The sequence below is a fragment of the Mastigoproctus giganteus genome, chromosome 2 (genome assembly GCF_048544385.1).
Source record: "Mastigoproctus giganteus isolate SK-2022 chromosome 2, ASM4854438v1, whole genome shotgun sequence".
In the NCBI taxonomy this organism is placed as follows: domain Eukaryota; kingdom Metazoa; phylum Arthropoda; class Arachnida; order Uropygi; family Thelyphonidae; genus Mastigoproctus; species Mastigoproctus giganteus.
In genome coordinates this window covers 189,899,820-189,917,885 of record NC_143576.1, presented here as the reverse complement: position 1 = coordinate 189,917,885, position 18,066 = coordinate 189,899,820, and the positions used below count along the sequence as shown (strand labels likewise).

Sequence of the window (18,066 nt, the reverse complement as noted above, 5' to 3'; positions counted from 1 at the left end):
CTAGCAGTTTTCCGACCGACCTAACACTGCCTCGATAGCATCAGCAAATATTCTTGCACCCTTTCTATTTAAGTGTATCCCATCCCTGTAGAAGCAATATTTCCTGTTAACAAGTACAGTCCAGGCTGAAAAAAATTCTACCCCTTGAGCCTTGCACAGTCTTTCCAGGGCCGAATTGATCGACAAGGCTCTCATCATATACTCCCTCCTATCATGTCTGGGCAGAATTGCAGACACTTTCAAATTCAACCCTAATTCACGGCTTTTTTTCAACAGTGACCTGTACTTGTTAAGTAATTCTGCTGGTCTCCTACTCTTAATATCTTTAGTGCCAACGTGAACAACTATATCACCTTTTGTGCCCTTAAAAGATGATATCCGCTCTACAACTTCATCAACCTTTGCCCCTGGCAGACATACCCTGGTCCTGTTCCACCTATCCTTTTTACAAAGCATGTTCCCCGTTTCCCTGACAATAGAGTCACCAACAACTACTAGTTCCTGTGGGACCAGCGCATTCTGCCTTGAGGGCTGCCTCTGTGTTGCAAGATGACCAAGTGCAAGCTCTGGCATTGATGTGGGCAGCTGAGAGCTTGATGGGCCCCTCAATTTATTTCCTTCGAGGGCATCCACCCTGTCCTTCAAGGTCTCATAATCTTGTTGCCCTTCTCTGTACTCATTCCAACAGCTCTACATCCTTCTTAAAATAAGGCCTCCAGACCTGTATACAGTACTCAAGGTGTGGCCTGAACATTGCCTTGTATAAGGGGATAATCACCCCCTTATCCCTGCTAGAAAAATTCCTGTATATCCTTGACAAGACACTATGAGCTACTCTTGCAGACCGTCTGCACTGCTCAGAAAACTTCATACCTGCCTGCTCAATTACCCCCAGGTCCTTTTCGTTCTCTACCACTGTCAGTGTAGTACCACAGAGTTGATACGTCACTCTGGGGTTACTGCTTCCCATATGTAGTACTTTACATTTGTCAATGTTAAACTTCATTTGCCACCTCTCAGCCCATCTGCTCAACATTTCTAGATCCTGTTGCAGCAGCAGCATACTGTCATTACTGTCCTTAACAACCCTGCCAACCTTTGTATCGTCTGTAAACTTGGACATTAAGCCTGATATACCATCATCAATATCATTTATAAATACAGAAAACAACAATGGACCCAACACTGAACCCTTAGTGACTCCACTAATAACATTAATCTACGATGAGCAGTGTCCATTGATTACCACTCTCTGTCCTCTCCGAGTCAACCATTCCTTTATCCATAGCAGCAGTTTGCCTCCAATGCCACACTGCTCCAATTTGTGCAACAGTCTTTCATGTGCAACAGTATCAAAAGCCTTTCTAAGATCCAAATATATATCAAAGTAATTCCCTGCATCCAGTTCCTTTGTGACCACATCATAGTATCCAATCAAATTTGTCAGGCAAGACTTTCCCTTAACAAAACCATCCTGTGTCCAAGCTATAACTGAAGTCTTGTCTAGATGATCCTGCAGTACTTCTTTAACCAGTGCCTCCATTAATTTTCCTGGAAGAGAGGTTAAACTAACAGGTCTATAATTACTTGTGTTGCCCTTTGATCCTCCTTTGTGAATTGGGGTCACATTTGCACATCTCAAGTCCATGGGTACCTCCCCTGAGTCCAAAGGAGCTCTCATAATTATGGCTAAGGGTTTTGCTTACTTCCTTTGCTGCCTCCTTTAAAATAACTGGATAGATCCCGTCCAACCCAGGTGCCTTTTTCATGTTTATCTTCAACAATTTCTCCTTCACTTTCCTCTCAGTTATTACAAAATCATCCAGCTCACTGCCAGAGTTTATCTCACCTCTGGCATTCCCCTCCCTGAATAACTCCTCATGGGTGAATGTAGATGCAAAATACTCATTTAGTTTGTTAGCCACCTGAGCAGGATCATCAATAGTTGAACCATCAATATCCAGTGGACCAATCTGGTTCATCCCTTTCCTTCTAGAGTTTACATAGGTAAAGAACTCTTTGTTGTTTTTCTTTGCATCCTTTGCCAAGGATTTCTCATAATCTGCCTTTGCCTACCTAATCTCCTTTGTGACTTGGTTACAGACCAGCTTATATGTATCATGGGCTTCCATATCACCCATTAATTTATATGTATCCTATGCATTTTCTTCTCTGTTACATGTGTCATTAGCTCATCTGACATCCATTTAGGCCTAAACCTTGAACAATATTTCTTAGTTGGTATGTAAAGCCTAGTAGCTTCCAAGATAAATTCTTTGAATGCTTCCCATTTTGAATTTGCTGTTGGTATCATCATCAGTTGGTCCCACCGTATAGAATTTAAATACTGTCTCAGACCACTGTAGTCACCTTTACAAAAGCAAAAACCCTTCCTTTTAACCCTGATGGTAGTTATCTCTTTGAGTAAATCCCACTTCAGCACACTGTGATCACTGCCACCTAGTGGTTCCTTTATCTGCAGATTCTTAATGCATGAAGAATCACTACTGATAATCAGATCAAGAGTATTACTCCCCCTAGTTTCCTCCCAAACATGCTGATGTAAAAAACAATCATCCAATAAATCCACAAAAGTGGATTTATTGGATGATTGTTTTTTACATCAGCATGTTTGTGTGTGAGTGACTAACCCACAAATTCCAGTCAATATCTGGGAAATTAAAAAACCCCCATTATAAGACTCTCTGATTTACTGGCCCACTCTATTTCTCTGTACAGTTCCTTATTATACTCATCAGAGTCATTAGGCCTATAACACACTCCTCCTCTCAATTTTGATTTCCCAATGTCACACCAAACTGACTCGACACTGCACTTTCCAGCAATGTCCACTGGCTTCACTTCCTTGGATTTTATGTGTTTCTTAACTAATAGCATAACCACTCCTCCCTTCCTGTCCTGTCTATCCTTTTTGTACACATTGACATTGTACTCCCCAAATTCCAGTTCTGCATTCCTTATATCTGTGTGACACCACGTCTCTGATATCCCAACAATATCTGCCTTTGATGCTTTGAGCAATACCTCAAATTCATCAAATTTATTTTCCAAAGTCCTAGGATTGGTGTACACGCAAGTATACATGCACCTGTTCTTTTTCTTAGCTACCTTAACACAACCGATGTGTTTAATTGTACCCCAAGGACTCCCAGCAGTCTCTGAAATATCCTGCATCTTATTTTCCAAGCTGCTGCTCATTCCAATAGAAGCAGTGCAAGAATCACTTTCACCTCTCCAGTGGCTACTGTTAATCTATTAGTCCTTGTTTCTCCCCAAGCTAGCAGTTTTCCGCCCCACCCAACACTGCCTCGATAGCATCAGCAAATATTCTTGCACCCTTTCTATTTAAGTATATCGCATCCCTTTAGAAACAGTCTTTCCTGTTAACAAGTACAGACCAGGCTGGGAAAATTCTACCCCTTGAGCCTTGCATAATCTTTCCAGGGCTGAATTGATCAACAAGGCCCTCATCTTTGTTGACCACCTGAATGAGTATTTTGCATCTACATTCACACATGAGAAATTCTTTAGGGAAATGGCTGCCAGAAGTTTATGAAACTAACAGGAGCTAAATGATTTTGTTATAAGTGAGAGAAAAGTGGAAGAGAAATGGTTGAAGTTAAACATAAGAAAGGCACCAGGGATGGATGGGATCTATCCAGTTATATTAATGGAGGCAGTGAAGGAAGTAAGAAAACCCTTAGCCAAAATTATGAGAGCTTCTTTGGACTCAGGGGAGGTACCCATGGACTGGAGATGTGCAAATGTATCCCCAATTTACAAAGGGGGATCAAAGGGTGACATGAGAAGATATAGACCTGGTAGTTTAACTTCTGTCCAAGGAAAATAATGGAGTCACTAGTTAAAGAAGTAATGCAGGATCATCTAGACAAGGCTGCAGTTATACGTCAGACACATCATGGGTTGTTAAGGGGAAATCGTGTCTGTCCAATTTCTACGAAGAGGGTCCCAAGTGCCAAGTGATAATGACAAGTGATTTTCTCCTTGCGAATATAGAGTGCTCTTCCAAAGTGATATAATTTTGTTTCTTTTCTAATGTGACCTTTTCTTTTGTTTACATCAAGTGGGTCTGTGTTTACAGTGTCTAATGAAAGAACTCCGAAAGGAAATCCACCTGTCTTTTCTTACTCTATATATTTATTACTTACCAACTCTAATTTCAACAACTGCTTGGTTACTGGTGGCACCGCTGCTGCCTCCACATGTTTGGACTGGTAACCTGGGGGGAAAATCAACCCTCAGGGCTAAAAGGAGTAGAAATGTAAACCAATTAATTTCCACTTTTAGAGCCCAAGAGCTCTCAGAAATGTGACAGTAATGAAACTGACCATGATTTCTCTCTCTCAAAGAGAATGAAAAATGACACTGGCAGACAGGAATCACAGCATTCCTGATAATATATTCTCTGTCGACACAACCTGTGGGCAAGCTCTCCCCTTCATCATTCCGAGATGCCTTGAAAATGAAACATGTTCACAGAAAATGGTGAAATGTCTGCAACATGTCCAAACTGTGCGTGTAAAACTCATACCCAAACAGGATGTAAGGCACCAACTCTGCAGTGTCCTAATTGCGATGCAACCATCCAGCATACTCCAAAAGATTGTGAACTCTGGAAGTTGTGGGGAAAAAATTCAAAAATATAAAATTGAAAATAAAGTTTCTTACCAAGAAACAAGAAAACAGGCAAAATTAAGTATGCCCAAATGCACTTATGCTTCTGCTTCTTACAGTCACCAATCAGTAGTATGTCAGACAGAAGTGTCTATCCTCCAGACACATCTCTCTCTCTCAATCAATCAATCATGGATACAGATGATACAACCAACCAAGAAGATCTAGTTGAAATACATACAGATAACAATATTGAAGAAAGAAATGACTCAGGATGCCCTACTTTTCCCTGAAAAGAAATATTAAAACTTTACTGATATAAACAACCTACTCACAAAAAGCAGATGGACTCATCTTCCGGTGCCTCCGTAGCCAGGTGGGAAGGAGCAGCAGTGCGCAGCACACGCTTCTTGATTAGACCGGGGTTCGAGCCCGTCACCACCAAATATGGAGGATGCGGAAAGGTCAGGGATTGACCACCGCATATCCCGGAGCAATATGGCCTTAGTTGCTAATGCTCCTAAAAACCAAAAAATAACAATAACAAAATGACTCATCTTCCACTTACAAAACTCATATATGGAACATATCATACAATGGAATTTCAGAGGTTTTCACAGCAATATTTATGATACCTATGAATGAATTCACCATTACAATTTTGCTGTCGTTTGCCTACGAGAAACGAATTTAACACCAAAAATCTCTATTTCAGTCAAAAATTATATGATCTTCAAGCAAGAATGATCTGACACTAACAGCTTATATGGAGAAGTAGCTGTACTTGTGGACTCACTAATCCCCTCCAGATGCATTCCATTGTAAACACCATTGGAAGCTGTTGCCACACATATAGTAATTGGTATCACTCTGATGACACTGGTCTCAATATATTTTCTGCAGAAAAATCCATGTACAATTCAGGAACTGGCAAATCATATTTTTCAATTACTGTCTCCCATCTGTCTGTTAGGAGATTTTAATGGTCATCATTCATTATGGAGTTTTCTGGTCTCAGACAAACGTGGTGAGCTTATTGAAATGCTACTTGGCAGAGAGAATTTGACAATATTGAATACTGGCTCACCCACTTACATCTATTTTCCTACTGAGTCAACCTCTGCAATAGATCTCTCAATCTGCTCTCTGATCCTCTTCCTAACTATATAGTGGGCAGTGCATGACAATCCTCTAAACAGCAATCACTATCCACTGATATATAGAATTCAAACCACCTATTCTAAGCAAACAGAAACAAAAATGAAATGGAAATTTTCATCTGCAGACTGGACAAAATTTACCAATCATGTATCTTTTGATGATCACACCAGTGAGTCTTCTGCTACTGACACCATCACTGATCATATCACATTGCAGATACTAACAGCTGCACTAGCTGCCATCCCACAGTCTCAAATAAGAAACCATAAGCATACCAATCACTGGTAGAATAATGATTGTAACAAAGTGAAAAGAAGAAAAAAAAATGCAGCATGGAACACCTTCCACAAATATTCCACCACTGCTAACCTTATTAACTTCAAGAGACTAAGAGCCCAAGCTTGTTACCTCCATTGAAAGGCCAAAAATGACTCGTGAATAAAATTTGCTTCCTCAATCAACAAAGATACTGATACCCAAATAATCTGGGAAAAAATAAAGAGGCTAATTGGTGAATATCATATGTTACCTTCTCCTATTATTAATTGGAATGCGAAGGAGATCTCTTCTCCTGGGGAGATTGCAAATGCATTAGGAACTCTGTTCAGTGAATTGTATGCTTCAACTGCATATCAACCATCTTTTCAAAAAATTAAAGCCGAAGATGGAAAAAGCAAACTAAACTTCAATGCCATCTGTCCTTTACCATATAACCAACCATTCACAATATCTGAACTGAAAGAATCTATATATACTTCAAGAAACAGTGCTCCTGGCTCAGACAGAATTTACTGTATAATGCTTCAACATCTTGATCAGAAATCACAATCATCATTTGCTAAGCTTTTACAATCGGATATTCTCTGAGAATATATTCCCCGTTTCCTGGCAATATTCTATGTAATAGCTATACCTAAACCTGGAAAAGATCATTCGATTTAGACCAATGTCTCTAACCAGCTGCTTGAGTAAAACTTTGAAAAAATTGTGCACCATTGACTCACCTGGTACCTTGATTCACAAAACATAATCAGTAATAATCAGTTTGACTTTCAGAAGAAGAGATCTTCCGTAGACCTCATGACAAAAGCTGAATCAAACATAAGGAATGCATTTATCAGAAATCAACATCTCGTCATAATATGCCTTGATATAGAGAAAGCTCTCAATGTCACATGGCACTATGGCATGTTAAGAGATCTCCATTCTATTCATATGAGAGGCCATTTACCATATTTTATTCAAAGCTTCCTTTGACACAGGTCCTTCCAAGTTAATTAGCTGCAAGTTTTATCTCAAATACTGATATCCATACAAGAAGAAGGAATCCCACAATGCTGTGTTCTCGGCACCACTCTCTTTGCAATACGAATGATCTTTTCCAGGAATTTCTTTTGGAATGCTGTTTGTGACAAACAGCATTCCAAATACTGATCCACTTGTATCTGTGTGCAGATAATCTTACATGTCCTGCCACTCCCAGAATATGATCTATATTGAGAGGCATCTACAAATATCCATAAATAACAATGAATTATGGATGGCACAAAATGGATACGAACTGTCAAGCCACAAATCTACAGCCATACATTTCTGCACCAAGCACAAAATGCATCCTGCACCTGAGTTACACTTGGCCAATCATCTTCTTGTAATCATGAACAGTATTCGTCTCCTAGGGCTAATTTGATAAAAAATTAAACTTCCAGGAGCACATCAAATACCTACAAACCACTTGCACAAAGAAAATGAATATGCTCCTAGTCACCTCTAATACATCTTGGGGTGCAGGTCTTTAAACCTTGCTCCACTTATATAGGTCCCTAATTGATCTCAGCTAGATTACGAAGCACCTGTTTATAACTCTGCTAGGGAGAGCACCTTAGCCCATCTTGCACCCATCCAACACTCTTCTCTGAGGATAGCCCTGAGTGCATACAGAACATCCCCAGTCCAAAATCTTTATGTTGAGGCTCATGAACCGCCACTCAGCATCAGAAGAAATATGTTACTGATGAACTACTCAGCTAAAATTAAAAGCTTCCCCATCCACCTTGTTTAGTCACTACTACACGATCCACAGTAGGCAATCCACTATGCAAACAAACCCAGAACAATTCAGCCTACTGGTATCAGACTGCAGAATCTAACAGAATGCTGGAATATTGAACTTGATAATATCCTCAGAGAATCAAAATATCTGGATATCCCGTGGACCACCTTTGCTCTTTCTTGTGATGATTACTTTGGCAATGGGGTAAAAGCGCTATAGCAAATATTAACATCAAACAAAAACGACATTTTGCTCATGCACAAAAGTATCTCCACTTTACTAAAAGATATACTGATGGTTCAAAGTCTGACAATAAAGTGGGTGCAGCTGCTGTCTTCTCTAATACAATTGTTTCAGTTTCACTTCTAGCCAATTCAGCAATTATACTACTGAGCTCCATGCCATTAAGCTTTCCCTGAAAAACATCTCACTCATGTCAATAAATAAAAACATAATATATGCCAACTCACAGAGTGCTCTTTTAGCTTTGAAAAGCACTTATTCACCTTACAATCCTTTATTAAAGCTCATACGTCTTTGTGAGCATCAGCAAACAGTTATCTTCTCTTTGATCCCAGGCCATAGTGGTATTCCAGAAAATGAATGTGAAGATGATGATGCAAAGCATCCCTCCAGCATAGCCTCAACAAATGATCTAGTCCCTATCCTGATTATAGACACAATATACAAAGAACATGTATGGAACAATGGACACTTCTACGGAAAATGCAAACAAATAACAAGTGTTTCAACTAAAACCTGAACCGTAAGTATGGACTTCTAGCCTCCTTAAAAACAGAAAAGAAGTAATCCTAGCCAGAACCTGAATAGGTCATACTCACCTCACATAGGTCATACTCTCAGTTACTAAAAATTAATCTCAATTACTTTTGGAGGTGCAATATGGCCTAAGTAGCCCTTGCACCAAAAACTACCATAACAACAACAACGATATGGTCACTAAGGAACTGGATGCAAAATATAATTTTGACATCGTGTACTTGGATATCAGGAAAGCTTTTGATACTGTGTTACACATAGACTGCTATACAAATTGGAACAGTGTGGTATTAAGGGCAAGTTGCTGCTATGGATGAAGGCATGGTTGAGTGAGAGAAGACAGAGAGTGGTAATCAATGGCCACTACTCTTCTTGGACTAATATTATTAGTGAAGACCCTCAGGGTTCGGTGTTGGGCCCATTATTGTTGTCTGAAATAAAAATCTTTCAGTTTTTCACCTCTGATTATATAAATAGAAAAATAAATAAAAATATTTGCCATAGCAATGGTATACATTTTTTTTTTAATGTGACTGGGTGAACATGTACAATTTTTAGGTGCTGATTTCAAATCTTAATTAATTTTGCTCTGTCGTGTCAATTATTTGTGCAAAATGAAAAATAAAAAGACTACTGCATGTAGCAAATATATGTATTTCAAAAATTTTATTACATTCAATACAAAGTATTAAGATCAAATGGTAACATATAGAAGTACATTACCACTTTTTAAAATTGATAGAAATTAAATGTTCATCTCAATGTTGCCAATATAATCCCGCCTCAAAGAAAAGATCCCATAGAAGAAGAGTAAAAAAGGTGCCCAGCTTGGTGTTGCAAACAAACAATCTCATCCCAGAGGAGGTCAGCATCACATACATATACACATCGCTCAATCTAGAACAGTGCAAAGGACGAGAGGAAGAAGAGTTTAAAGATAATAGAAGGCAAAACAAGATTTCGCAACATCGAACAATGAAAAATCCTGCACTAAGCTAAACTCAGTACAGTACCAGAAAAATAAGTAATAAATAAATAAAATAATTAATTTTATCCCACACACAGAGATCCCACTGCCAGAAAATTCTGCTCAGAGCAAGCACTGTGTCAGCAGAATATCAGTTGACATTAGGATGGCAGATGGCAATAGCCCAGACCAACATCAGGAATCAGAGACCAAAGAACTGAAGCAAGGTGTGTGTGTGTGTGTGTGTGTGTGTGTGTGTGTGTGTGTGTGTGTGTGTGTGTGTGTGTGTGTGTGTGTGTGTGTGTGTGTGTGTGTGTCATCTGGCAAAGGGTGCTATTAGCATTTTAGTTTACTCAACTCATTTAGACTTAAACACTTCAACCAGGTCTCCTCTCGTAGATGAATGGTTTCAGGTACTGCAATTTATAGAGCTCAAGTCTTTCTTGGTAAAGATACCCTTTTCTGCACCCTTTCCATCAGATCTATATCCTTCCTGAGATGGAGCTGCATCAACACTATTTTTTTTTTCTTTTATATAGTTTAAGTGAAAGCACTTAATTTTGATCCTTAATAGTGTGAGAGAGAGAGAGAAAGGCTCAACAATCTATAAGTAAAATTTATTTTTTTAAGGATTTTTTTTAAATCTCAGAGTGCACTAAATATAAAGAATTTCAGCTATTTGTGAAGTCCTAAATTAACTAATTGATATAATTTAATTAATCTTATGTCCAATTAATGACAGAAAAAATAAGAGCTTTTTTATATCCCTTTGCTTTTAACCTATGCTTTCTAATAATCTAACATTATAATAATTTATTACATATTCCTGTAGAGCCATAATGAGCAGGCTAAAATAAAAATTCTGTCTCCTAGCCTGCCCCCCTCATAAAAAAAAACATTATAAATTAACAAGAGTAAAAAAAAATAAAATAAAATAAAAATATATATGTGTATGTATTTTTAAATCCCACATTTTGCATCCCTGGTTTGATGTGCCCATGGCAAATATTCTGCTTGTCCCATTCACTCTAATTTAGCTCTGTTTACATACATTTATAACAGAAATATACGCTAACAGAACTGGTAAATTAATGATGACATTTAAGAATACCCTAGCTTTCCTTTCTTCTTTTAAATAAAGAAGAAATAACAAAATACCACATCCATTGTAATATCATGTCAGTTCCTGTTTGAAAATTAATTTATTTTTTGTAGTTATGGACTATGTACTGTGAACATATGGTAGCATTAAATCCTCCTGGCAGTGAACAAAATCAAATGTATTCCTTGACACTGAATGATTTTTGGGCTAAGGTGACTCCTGGTATTTTGCAACTTGTGTGCCACTCGAAAGTAGTAAGTATGAAAAAAATAAAACAAGATCAGTTGTATAGTACAAAAAAGATGCAGTTTGAAATTCATGTCTTGCAACACGTATGAAGTGCCAAGGTTATTAGCATTATTAGCCTGCTTTCATTTGTAGTAATCTGTGGTAACTTTCTACATATTTTCAGTAATCTTTAGTTTTTTCATAATCCATACATTAACAAAACAGAAAATAGTTACTCCTGGCATAAACAGCTAAGTTAAACTGACTTCCAAAGTACCTCTAAGGACCTTAGCAGTTCATAGATGTTTAATGATTTAGAAGTAATGAAAAAAAAAAAAAAACTTTTATTTGGATGGTATTTCAGTTATTTGTGAATAATAATTGTGAAAGTTGTTTGGTCTTCCCTTTATAGTATATTTTTAAAGTATATTATTACATTTATTTTACCTTGTGTAATGCAGATAAAAATCTATAACTTTCTCATTTTAAAAACATCCCCATGATGCACTGACTGGCTACTTTTTATGAATGTGGAGATTTGGGATATGTGCAGTGATATGCACAAAAATTGTAAATCAAAGAGGTCACATAGTGTTGATTGATATATGCATGAAAGTGTTATAAAACCACATGGCTTCCAGGGCCAATGCTAGCATTTGTGGTGCCTGAGGCAAAATCTTGTAACAGCTCCTAATTCATATCATATCTTAACACGCATATATATATATGCATTGCGGTGCAGTGCTTATTTTAGACGGCACCTGTGGTGACTGCCTCACCCCTAGCACCGGCCCTGAAGGCTTCGTTAGTGCCCAAATACTCTTGTTGCCAATGGGGAATGGATAGAATCCAGTAGGGAGCTAAAGAAGTATGATTGTCAGTGCACATGTAACAGATGTTACAACAGAGAAGATGACCACATTTGTCAGGTATTCAAATGCTAGTGTTATTCATGTCTTTGATCAATGGGAAAACACCCAAAAATATCCATGAGCAGAAAATATGACAAACACAAAATGTAATGTGGAGTACAATACTTGATGTCTGAAGGCTTAGTGATATTCCCACATTAAATGGCACCTCCGTAGCCAGGTGGGAAGGAGCAGCAGTGCGTAGCACACGCTTCTTGATTAGACCGGGGTTCAAGCCCATCACCACCAAATACGGAGGATGCGGAAAGGTCAGGGAATGACCACCGCATATCCCGGAGCAATATGGCCTTAGTTGCTAATGCTCCTAAAAACCAAATAACAAAACAACCCACATTAAATGCAGTTGTTAATTATCCCATCTGAATGATTTTGGGGGGGGGGGACAATTAACTGCTGCATTTAATGTGGGAACATCACTAGGCATTATCAGTACTAGAATTGTGCAAAGAGTCTTACAAAGAATACAAGAGTAGGAGGCCTTCACAAATCCACTGATCTTGGAAATCAACCAGAAAATACAGCTACATTGACCCCAGGAATGCAAAGGTTGATGCAGGGTGTTGGAGACAGATTATGTGGTTCCCTGAATACTGATTGACACTTTTCAACGCTGATGGATGAATGCTCATATAGAGAATTGAAAGTCATTGGAACCATCTAGTTGTGTACAACAGTAGACTGCTAGAGGAGCTGTAATGCTGTGGGGTGTTTTCATGGCATACTCTTGGTCCCTTGATCTCACTGGCAGGTGTCATAAATGCCAGAATATATCTGAATATCGCTGAAATCAGGTACAACTGGAACTTACATATTTACCCCAATGAACAGAGGTATTTTTGTGCACATCCTGTTCAGTAAATAAATTTATTTTTACCCCCCCCCCCCATGATCATTTCTTCTGGGGCCCCAACTCAGTCCCTATCTGAAAATTTGACCATTGACCCAGATAATGTCACTTCTGCAAAAAGACAAAAAAACCGAAGTCATATAAAGTTCAACACTTGCTACCTGATAATTCACTCCCCTAGTGAGATGCCCTTAGAAAAATACTAAGCCTACTAACCCTTCCAAAAGGGTTTGGAAGGGTTAGTAGGCTTTCCTAAATCTGTCAAACAGATTCAATCAGGTGACATACTTGTACAAACCAGAAGCGACAAATATTCAGAGCAGCTCCTCTGAGGTACATCTATGGGGGTATTGCTCATCACTGTTATCCCCCCCACAAGACATTGAACTCATCCCGTGGTGTCATTGCCAAGTGGATGTGACTGAAGAGGTAATCTGTTCTGAATTAAAACCCCAAGGAGTGACAGTTGCAAAACATATTTATGCATAGAGATGGGACTCTTGTTCTCACTAGAAATATGATTTTGATATTTAATTCACTTGTCTCCTAATGAGATCAAAGCTGGCTATATTAACTATCCAGTGTGTCCATATGTGCCAAATCCTTTATAATGTTTTAAGTGCCAGAAATACTGACACTCGCAAATGGGTTGTCATGGATCCCTTCGTGTGCTCGCTGTGCTGCAAAAGACTGTGAAACCTCCTCATGTTCAGCATATAACTGCCAAGGAGAGCATCCTGCTTATTCACAAGAATGCCAGAGGTGGAAAGAAGAAAACGAAATTTAAAGACTTAAGGCGGAGTTGAACATATCATATCAGGAGGCAAGAAAAGCAGTGAAACCCTTGAACATAAACAAACCTACTTACGCTCAGAAGGTAGCAGCGAGATGTTCCATTAGAACCCAAACAGAAATGACTATACCACGAAAGAGTCATTCACTCCTATCACACACTCCCTGTTAAGCTTACAAAAAACTGCACAGAGAGATCAGTCAGCTGCCACTCCCTTATCTATGCCTCCTAATGCTCCACCATTAAGGAAAGAAGTTGCCGGAGAAAAGAACAAGAAGCCTGAAATACTCCATAACTCCCAAGAAAAAATGGATGTCGAGGAGAGGGAGGTACCGGATGATTCGGTCTTGGAACTATTTGCGGAAGTGGAAATGGACACAGGACAGCTTCCATACTTCCTCAAAAGAGATAAATCCAAGTCTGAGAAAATGAAACCCTCACTACCTCAGAAGCCTCCTGATGGAACCACCAAGCCAAAATAATGGCTAAATTCTTACAATGGAATTGCCATGGATTCCAGCAAAATACTGATGACATCAAGGCCCTCCTGCAAAAACTTGAGCCAATTTGCTTTTGCTTGCATGAGACTTACCTAAAGGCAAATGATAGTTCTACCATGTGTAACATCACAATTTTTTGTAAGGATAGAATTGCGGATGGTCCTACTCATGGAGGAGTGACTATCCTTGTGGGCAACCAGACCCTATCTCAGCCTTTGCAACTTACAACCAGCATAGAGGCTGTTAAAGTTCACATTACAGTGGGATTTTTGTTAACCGTCTGTTTTATTTATTTGCTGCCTGGGAACATCCCCCAGAAAGACCTTGATGATCTTGTAATGCAGTTGCTTCCCCCTTTCTTACTTCTTGGGGATTTCATGGGACACAACACCCTATGGGGGTAGTGCTAGCATCAGTGGAAGGAAATGATTCATAGAGCATATGCTCAGTGACAATGACTTCTCCCTCCTAAATGTGGGAAGAAACGCCTTTTTCCACGTGCCTATCCATACTTTTTCTGCTATTAATCTTTCTATCTGCTCCACTCCCCTACTCGTCTATCTTCAATTACTTGGGAGGTGGAAGAAAACCCGTATGGAAGTGATCACTTCCTTGTGATAACCACCCTAATTAATGGGAGATAATGTTTTCCTGTTAGGTTACCACAGCGGAAGATCGATCAGGCTGACTGGAATGCCTTTCAACATCAGGAAAATTTTGGCATCACTGCAGTCAGTCAGGAGCCTATCAATGATGCAGGTACATACATTACTGATAATATCGTCCATGCAGCTGCAATTCCCAAAACATCCACCCAGTTTCTACCGTTTCCTAAACTATGGTGGAATGCAAATTGCACAGTATCAAAAAAAAAAAGGCTCAAAACAAAGCATGGGGATATTCCGATGATATTCAACCACTGCCAACCTCATCAGAGTCACCATCCACCATCAGAGTCAAAAACAATCATGGATTCATTTCGCATCATCATTTACCAGTCCACTAGTACTAAGGTAGTCTGGGATAAAATACAGAAAATTAAAGGAAAATATACATTTTATCCTTCCTCGATCCTAGAATATAATGTATGCACTATTGCAGATCCAACTGCAATAGCCCATTCTCTTGGGGAAACCTTTTCTAACATATCTGCAATGTCTTCCTATTCCCCAGAGTTGCTTGTCCTGAAACAAAAATGTGAAATAGAGGCACTTAATTTCACATCAAAGAGCCTTCATCCCTACAACTCTCTATTCACTATACAGGAACTTAAAAGAGCTCTCACCCTTTCTATGGAAAGTGCTGTTGGACCAGATGGCATCCATTATGAAATGATTAAGCATCTTTCACCAAAATCTATGCATCATCTGCTCATTCTATATAACAGAATCTTTATTGAAGAGCAGTTTCCAGAAGCTTGGTACAAGGCAATTGTTCTTGTCTTTGCAAAGCCAGGAAAAAAATCCTAAAATCCTTACTTATATTATTATTGTCCTATTCTATTTCTCTAACTAGCTGTCTGTGCAAAATCCTAGAAAGAATGGTGAATTTTCGTTTAATACGGTGTTTAGAATCAAATGACTTTCTCTCTAACATCCAGCATGGCTTCCGAAGGAACCGGTCCACTCTGGACCATTTTATTAGACTGGAAACATCCATCTGGGATGCTTTCATAAAACGCAAACGTCTTGTGTTTGTATTTTTTGATATGGAGAAAACATATGACACAACTGGGAGATTTGGCACCTTAAAAGATTTGTATACCGTTGGCCTTAAAGAGCATCTTCCCGTGTTCATTAATAAATTTGTAGCCAATTGGGCTTTCCAAGTTCGTGTGGGATTCACACTCTCTCGTCCATTTAGCCAAGAGGAGGGCATACTGCAAGGATCAGTATTAAGTGTCACGCTTTTTGCCATAAAAGTAAATGCCATCGTAGAACAATTCATCTCCGTAGCCAGGTGGGAAGGAGCAGCAGTGCATAGCACACGCTTCTTGATTAGACCGGGGTTCAAGCCCGTCACCACCAAATACGGAGGATGCGGAAAGGTCAGGGAAATGACCACCGCATATCCCGGAGCAATATGGCCTTAGTTGCTAATGCTCCTAAAAACCAAATAACAAACAAACAAACAACAGAACAATTCATGCAACATGAGGGTTATTGAAAAACAACTGCAATAAGCCATTGATCACTTTAATTCCTGGGCACTTGCAAATGGATTCAGCTTCTGGCCGCAGAAGACCTCCATACATTTTTGTCATAAGCAGAATCTTCATCCTGAACCTGAATTGAGGCTCGGCCAAAATGTTATTCAAGTAGTGCAAGACACAAAGCAAGGGTTCAGCACGCTGAATTCTGATGGGATCCTTCCACTTGTTCTGATTACGAACCTAAGGGGGCATAAATTCAAATTAAGAAAAGACAGATGTAGATTAGATGTGCGGAAATTTGCCTTTAGCCAGCGGGTGGTTAATTGCTGGAACAAACTTCCATCTGTCGTTGTGGAAGTTGATAGGGTGAATAAATTTAAGGAGGTACTGGACAGGCATTTGGAGGGAATGGTGTGATTTTTTTTTTTTTGGCTGATGCTGCATAAGCTCATACATTTGCTTTCTTGCATCACATGCCACTACTACTACTACTACTACTACTACTACAACAAAATTCTTGGGAATCACATTTGATAAAAAGTTGACCTTTTTGGACCACATGTATCAACTCCATACAAAGTGCACATGAGACCTAAATATCCTCCATGCTCTCTCCTCTACATCTTGGGGTGCGGACCAATGCAACAATTGATCTGTAATAGTGCCACAGAAAAGGTTAGGCTGGTAAAGAGAGCAAAGAGTGGGGATTAGGAATTCTTCACATATATAAATGCAAAGAAGAGAAGGACAAATCAGATAGAACCCTTATATAATGGACGAGGGATAGTATTAGATACCCCAGCTGATGTTGCAGATGAACTCAACAATTATTTACAGAAGATATTTACAGAAAAAAAACCATTTACGTCAATGAGGAATTATGGTTGTGAAGTTGAAAAATATGTAATTAATGATATTGAAATTTCACGTGATTATTTAATGAAAATTCTTTTGAGCCTACAGGCAAGTAAAGCTCCTGGGATTGATGGCATATATTCTATAATTTTAAGAGATGGCAAGTGAGTGCATTGAACCATTAAGGCTAATTATGAGAGCATCACTGGACTTGGGAGAGATTCTGTCAGATTGGAAACGGGCCAATGTATCACCAATACATAAAGGCAGTTCTAAGAATGTAGTGGGAAATTACCGACCGGTCAGTCTAATTTCAGTGGTAGGGAAAATCATGGAGGCAATGATCAAAGGCGGAATTCAGGATCATTTAGATAGAAATAGAATTCTGAAAGATAGACAGCGTGGTTTTGTAAAGGGAAAATCATGTTTAACAAATCTGGTTAGTTATTTTGTCAGGGTCATTCATAAGTTGGATTTAGGGAATAATTTCGACATCTCTCTCTCTCTCTCTCTCTCTCTCTCTCTCTCTCTCTCTCTCTCTCTCTCTCTCTCTCTCTCTCTCTCTCTCTCTCCACCAAGTGTATAAATTATTTTGATGTTACTGTTCTCCAGGTGTAAAACCTTGCATTTTGCTTTGCTGTCTCTCTCTTTCTCTCTCCCTCTCCCTCTCTTTTTCTCTGAGAGAGAGATAGGGAGACAGCAAAGCATTTGACTCAGTCCCATATGAGCTGTTACTTTATAAGCTGGAACAGGTTGGAATCACAGGAAAAATCCTTAGATGGATAGCAGGATGGCTTAAGGAAGGAAGCAGAGGTTTGTCATAAATGGTTATTCCTCAGATTGGGTTAATGTAAGAAGTGGGTTTCCCCAGGGATCAGTATTGGGACCACTGTTGTTTTTGATTTTCTTAAATGACATTGATGGAGAGAAATGTGGCGTGATGTCTAAATTGCAGGTGAGGTAAAGATCGGTAGAGTAGTTATTCCTAAGCATGATCTAATGGAGGCACTGGTTAAAGAAGCACTGCAGGATCATCTAGA

General features: G+C 39.1%; 1 protein-coding gene across 1 annotated transcript in view; it reads left to right on the top strand.

Moving 5' to 3' along the window:
- unc79 (UNC-79 domain-containing protein) overlaps positions 1–18,066 on the top strand; it is a 1,082,710-nt gene that overhangs the window by 985,811 nt on the left and 78,833 nt on the right. The window contains exon 50 of the mRNA XM_090389680.1: positions 10,833–10,973. Coding sequence (XP_090245806.1) covers positions 10,833–10,973 — 141 coding nt within the window. The remainder of the gene's footprint in view (positions 1–10,832; positions 10,974–18,066) is intronic.